Here is a 6325-nt window from a genome sequence, read left to right as displayed (position 1 = left end):
CCTCCATTTCTCCCCCTTCTATTTGCCAGGAGGTGATGGGCCCCCTTCATGGATCACTGCCTTGCCATGGCGAAGGGGCTTGAATAACTCAGAGAAGCTATGAGCTATGCCCTGCAGGGCCACCCAAGATGGACAGGTCATAGTGGAGAGTTTTGACCAAACGTGATCCACCTGGAGCAGGAACCGGCAAGCCACTCCAGTATCCCTGCCAAGAAAACTCCATGGACAAAGACAACAGGCATATGAAAGCAACTTTATTCATATGCAAACATATGCAGGTTTGAAACGGGTACGTCGGTCCGGTAGAATTTGTGCAATTCGACAACCAAGGTTATTTTCTCTGTGCAGGCAACCACTTCCATCTTTGTATTTGCGAGACTGCGCCCTACCCCAAAGACAAAGGGGAACCTTTAGAAATTCAGATGTTTCTGGGGTACCGCCCTCCATCGTCGGTTGTGCTAGCTAGGAGTGATAGGAGCTGAAGACCCAACAACCGAAATCCTCTTGTTCCCTGTACCAGTACTCCTGCCCCATCCCGTCTCCCCAAAAATACCCCACAGCTTTGGGCTACTGGGTTGTTTCTAGCAAACAAAAACTGCACTTCCACTTTCGGATTAAAAAGGATCTGGGGCAGCCCACCGAGGTCGGCAGGGTAACAGATAACAAAATTATTATCCTTATTATCACGTGTCCCAACTTCTTCCGCACCTTGGATCCCGACCTGATTTTTGTTATAATTAAACAGGAAAAACAACAACTTAAGAACAAACCGTTCCTCTTCCAACACTTCCAGGACAGACGAAAAGGTTTATTAAAGAGATATATAGGGTTAAGATAGATAGGTGCGGGGGCTTAGCTCAGATCCACCGAGGTCTTGCTATTTTTCATTCCCCAAAAAATGAACGGCGGTGAGCAGAGGAGACTGGGAGGTTTGGGGAAAAACAGCTTTATTCGGTTGAGAATATCGTACAAATGGCGGCTCAGCTTTTTTTACACACAGGGTGAACCCGTTGCAGAAGCTCGGATGGATACGGATAGCAAAACGACCCAAAATTATATACCAGCCCCCTGGCTAACTGCCTTCAACACCTGATATTTGGGGACATGTTTTTTTAAAGAGTCTCATCGCTTCAGAAGTTACGGACGGCAAGGGCCACCTGACGAGGGCGGGAGAAAGAGATCGAAGGAGGCGGGAAATAAGTTAAACCTCTGTACAGGAGAAACGAGCGTTAGGCGAAATGTACAAGCGATCAAAGCTGGCGTGTGGCCCCCTCCTTAAGTGCCAGGGGGTCACGAGTTGCGTGCCGGGAGGGGGGTAGGAGATGGGGACCCCCCCCTCCGGGGCGGACATCAGTGCAAAACGGAACAAAAAACGGGCACCACCGAAAACGACACAGGTTCTGAATGGTATGAAGGGGACGTTCGCACCCAGGACTTGTCGGGACCTGAACTCGGGATCTCCCGGACTCTTGAGTCGCTGAGCTCGGAAGCGAAGCAAGGTTCTCGTCCTCTCTTCTTCCGAACTCGAACTTAATACTGAGCCGAATCGCCTGTCAAGTTCGGCATTGTTCCAGGCGGGGTGTGTGTGTGTGTGCCTGCCCCCTATGCCAGCCCTACACGTCGATTTGAACCCGGGACTGGAGCAGGCCGACTCTGCCTACCCTTCTGCAGCCTTTACCCAGAGAACGGCGAGTTGGTTTCAAATTGTCGTTTTGGAAACCACGATAACCTGCCCCTTGCCAACCCGCAAGACGTCACTGCTAAAAAATAGGGGGCCCTAGCTTCGCCTGTGCCGGTAAGGTACCGAGTTCAAGAAACCTGGGCGAGACAGCAGGTGATGTCGGAAAGGGTGATGTTGCGGCGAGGGGCTTGACGGAAAACAGGAGGAAATCTGGGGTGTTGAAGGGGGGTACAAGGAGAGGTTGGCGGTGGGTTCAAGGTGGGATATGGGGCAGGGGGCGACCTTAGAGGGCGGTCTTGTCTAAATCCACTTTGACAGGCAGCAGCGCCGCTTCCTCGTTCTCCGCCGGGCAGATGGCGACGGCGATTACGGGCCGGAGGGAATATGGAAGGGAGCTATCCAGGTCTTCCAGGTATTCTTTGTCCCCGTTGATACTTAGGGGCTGTGGGGAAAGGGGAGAGAAAGAAGGGGAAGATTTGCCCGTTTATTTTCCTCAGAAAGAATATTTTGCTAACGCCACGGGGAGTTCTACTCGGAGCAAAACCAACTTCACCTTGAGGGCCGGTTCTTAACCGTGATTATTTTATTTTATTTATCGTATTTTATAAAATGTACACACCGCTCCGTTCTTGAAAAAGAACCGTTGCAGCAGTACCTTGGTTCTCAAACGCCTCGGTACTCAAACAACTTGGAACCCAAACACTGCAAACCCAGAAGGAAGTGTTCCGGTTTGCGAACCCTTTTCGGAAGCCGAATATGCTCTGTTTTGAGTGTTACGCTTCCGATTTGAGTATTACGCTGAGGTCTGTCTGTTTTTGCTATTTATTTTGTGTTTTGGTTTTTGTGGTTCATTTTGTTTTGTTTTTGGGACTGTGTGGAACCCAGTTCAGCTACTGATGATTGGAGTGTGTGACTGCAGTACATTGTTTATTGCTTTCATTTTTATGGATCAATGGTCTCGTTAGATACCAAAATTCATGTTCAATTGCTGTTTTAGGGGTTGTGTTTAAAAGTCTAGGTAAAGGGACCCCTGACCGTTAGGTCCAGTCACGGACGACTCTGGGGTTGCGGCGCTCATCTCGCTTTACTGGCTGAGGGAGCTGGCGTACAGCTTCCGGGTCATGTGGCCAGCATGACTAAGCCGCTTCTGGCGAACCAGAGCAGCGCACGGAAACGCCGTTTACCTTCCCGCCGGAGTGGTACCTATTTATCTACTTGCACTTTGACATGCTTTTGAACTGCTAGGTGGGCAGGAGCTGGGACCGAGCAATGGGAGCTCACCCCGTCACAGGGATTCGAACCGCCGACCTTCTGATCGGCAAGTCCTAGGCTCTGCGGTTCAGACTGCAGCGCCACCCGCATCCTAAAAGTCTGGAACGGATCAATCCGTTTTGCATGGCTTTCTATGGGAAAGCACGCCTTGGTTTTGGAACGCTTTGGTTTTGGAACGGACTTCCAGAACGGATTAAGTTTGAGAACTAAGGTACCACTGGAGAGAGAGAGAGAGAGAGAGAGAGAGAGAGAGAGAGAGAGAATATTGCAAATGGAAGAAAAGGCTCACTGCCCATCTCCCCCCTTTGGCCCCCAAACCATACCTGGGTCTTGACGTGCTGATCAGGAGCGGTCACCAAGCTTGCGCAACTGAGCCACAACATCACCATGATGGAAAGGAAGAGACAAGCGGCCAGGATCCATCGCGGCAGCCCCGAACGTCTGTAACACCCAGAGGCCCCCCGCCAGAGAGAGACGACGAGATTATGGCCGGCCATGGAGGGGGCAGACGCTTCGAACTGGCTGGTGGGGGGAGAGGGAAACGGGGAGGGGGGCCGGCGGTGGGTGGGGAAAGGGTGGAGGGAAAGGACCGTCAACAACGTGGAAGAGGGGAACAGGTGAGTCTGGCCAGGTGAGCATCCCTTCCGTGGGAGCTCCGCCCCTTCGCAATCTGCGCCCCGCCCACTTTCCCAGCTGGCCCCGCCTCCTCGCCTCTGGCCCCGCCCCTCAAAGGTTTGCTTACAATACAATTTCCAATGAAATACGGGGAAAGAACCCTTTTCATGTGTGCAACACAGCGGCTAGGATTTTAATAGCTGGAAATTGGGAAGGCGACAGAATTCCCACCCAAAAAAATGATTGGCAAGCGAATATTTAGAACTCGCAAAAAGGACTGGGAGGATGAGAGGAAAATCAAACCAGGAATTTAATAAAGATAGGATAATATTCAAAGAATATATTAAAAAGTACTGCGGCCGTGCTCCTGACAGATTTAGATTGAATCTGGAAGAGTAAGGAAATTATAAAAATGAAAATTTATTTGGACGAGTAACAGGAAATAATAATAATAATATTAATAATAATAATAATAATGTGCATATAGGATAATAGGGTGCAAAAAGCACAATGGGGCAAGTCGGGAGTTAAAGTACATGTAATGTCAAAGGATTATGTTGTTTGTTAGTGCCAGTGGTTTGTTTATGTTGTTTGCTGGTGGTGATAAGGTGGGGGGGGGAATGGGAAGGTTTCCCCCCCTACACACACACCTCCTTTTTGCCCAACCGCTTTGCAGAACTTCAGGCGCCAGCCACAGACTTTGAGCATAACTTTGCCTCCATGAAGACTAGGAACTTGACTTTTCAAACAAAAAATCAAATACGAAAATAAAGCAGATATTGGCATCCTTTTTTTAAAAAAAGTTTCCTCCTATCCTCTGGGGCCTGTCTGCACATTTATCCTCAATCCCACCCCCATTCCTCTCCGTGTACCCCACATATCATCCCCCCCACTTCCTTACTTAGACATGCAGCCCAGGAAGTCGTGTTCTGGGGGCGCCTGGGTCTCTGCCGGGGGCGACGATTTCGCTCTGGCTTTCGGCTCCTCCACGGGGGGTTTCTCCCGAAGGCCTGAAGGGGCGAAGAAAGCGTGCAGGTAGGGAAATACGGGGCAGAAAAGGAGACCCGTAAGTGGAGGGCCGAGGAAATAATGCAAACCGCCGACACCAACCGGGAGAGGGAAACTTTGCCATAAACCCAGGAGCGGTTTTGCGGCGTTCCCAAATTCCCCCGGCGTCCTGGGTTTTGCAAGGATGTTAAAAATCTTTACCAAGCAGGCTGGCCATCATCCGAAGGCTCCAGCTGGGGGAAATCGCCATGCGAGAAATCACTGCGACCCCTAAACTGCGGAGCCCCCTCCGCACAGAGGTGCGTCGGGCACATATTTCGGCGAACACAGAAGATGCACCGCTTTGGCCTTCCGACACATGAGATGTGTCTTTTCCGCACGTGCCATATTTCTGCGATTGTTGTTTAAAAGTCTTGCCTTTTAAGGCTTGCAGCCTGCCCTGAGACCTTGGCTTGAAGGGCGGGCGATTAAATAATAAATAAATAAGTTTTTATTTATACCCTGCCCTTCCTGGTTCAAAAAACTGGGCTCACAACAAATTTAAAACAATTAATGCAGCAAAAAACAGCATGAAATACGATATAAAACGTGAATAACAATAAATTCAGGATTCAAAAATCAATTCAGGGGGGAAATCCATCCAATAAAAATTAGATGATCACCAGGGCTAGCTGGCTAAATTAGTCCTATCTGGGCCAGTGAGGAGACCAGGGGAGAATTAGCTATGGGATCCCATAGCGGGTAATCTTCATAAAAAGGGGAGGGGGAGGGAAGGAAGGGGAATAAAAGATCAGGCTAAGTTCAAATTGAAAGCCAGGCGGAATAGTTCTATCTTACAGGCCCTGCGGAAGGAGGTTAAATCCTGATGAGCCCTGGTCTTATGGGACAGCATTCCACCAGGTCGGAGCCACCACTGAGAAGGCCCTGGCCCTGGTGGAGGATAATCTGACTTCCTTAGGGCCTGGGACCTCTAAATTATGATTATTCATGGACCTTAAGGTCCTCTGCGGGGCAGACCAGGAGAGGCGATTAATAATAATAATACTAGGAAAATCAAGACTCTCTTTTACCTGTGTGGGGCTTCAACGTGTTGGAGGTGGAGGGAGCCCACGCCTTCTCCAAAACCTCCGATTTGGGCGCCTGGACCTCTGGAACCGGATACTCGATCTCTGGCTGAGACTGAGGACAAAGAGAAGGACAGTCTTTAGAATCGCAGAATCGGCCGGGGCCCCTAGAGGCATCTAGTCCAACCCCTTGCAATGCAGGAATCTGGTTACATATGAAACCTTCAAAATGCACAGGAAACGATTCTGCAGAGCGTGTTTTCCATATATTGCGGTTTGCCTCCTAAGACGGGGAATACACAGCAGAAATGATTTTATATATATATATATATATACATTTTTACTTTTCCCAGTAGTGATGTATGGAAGTGAGAGCTGGACCATCAAGAAGGCTGACCGCCGAAGAATGGATGCTTTTGAATTCTGGTGCTGGAGGAGACTCTTGAGAGTCCCATGGACTGCAAGAAGATCAAACGTATCCATTCTGAAGGAAATCAGCCCTGAGTGCTCACTGGAAGGACAGATCCTGAAGCTGAGGCTCCAAGACTTTGGCCACCTCAGGAGAAGAGAAGACTCCCTGGAAAAGACCCTGATGTTGGGAAAGATGGAGGGCGCAAGGAGAAGGGGAGACAGAGGACGAGATGGTGGGACAGTGTTCTCGAAGCGGCCAAGATGAGTTTGACCA

General features: G+C 49.8%; 1 protein-coding gene across 3 annotated transcripts in view; it reads right to left on the bottom strand.

The window, feature by feature from the left end:
* Positions 1–930: 930 nt before the first annotated feature.
* The window catches only part of TMEM59L (transmembrane protein 59 like), a 32092-nt gene continuing 26697 nt past the window's right edge, over positions 931–6325 (bottom strand). Inside the window, exons 5-8 of one of the 3 annotated variants that reach the window (XM_083594781.1) lie at positions 5647–5755; positions 4470–4578; positions 3277–3475; positions 931–2123 (exon numbers count right to left, since the gene is read on the bottom strand). In XM_083594781.1, the coding sequence (XP_083450907.1) occupies positions 1965–2123; positions 3277–3475; positions 4470–4578; positions 5647–5755 (576 nt within the window). In that variant the 3' untranslated portion in view covers positions 931–1964. The remainder of the gene's footprint in view (positions 2124–3276; positions 3476–4469; positions 4579–5646; positions 5756–6325) is intronic. The other 2 variants (XM_083594780.1, XM_083594779.1) reach the window with 2 other exon arrangements.

Source organism: Podarcis filfolensis, assembly GCF_964270895.1.
Source record: "Podarcis filfolensis genome assembly, chromosome: 18".
NCBI classification, from domain to species: domain Eukaryota; kingdom Metazoa; phylum Chordata; class Lepidosauria; order Squamata; family Lacertidae; genus Podarcis; species Podarcis filfolensis.
This window is presented reverse-complemented; position numbering and strand designations above follow the sequence as displayed.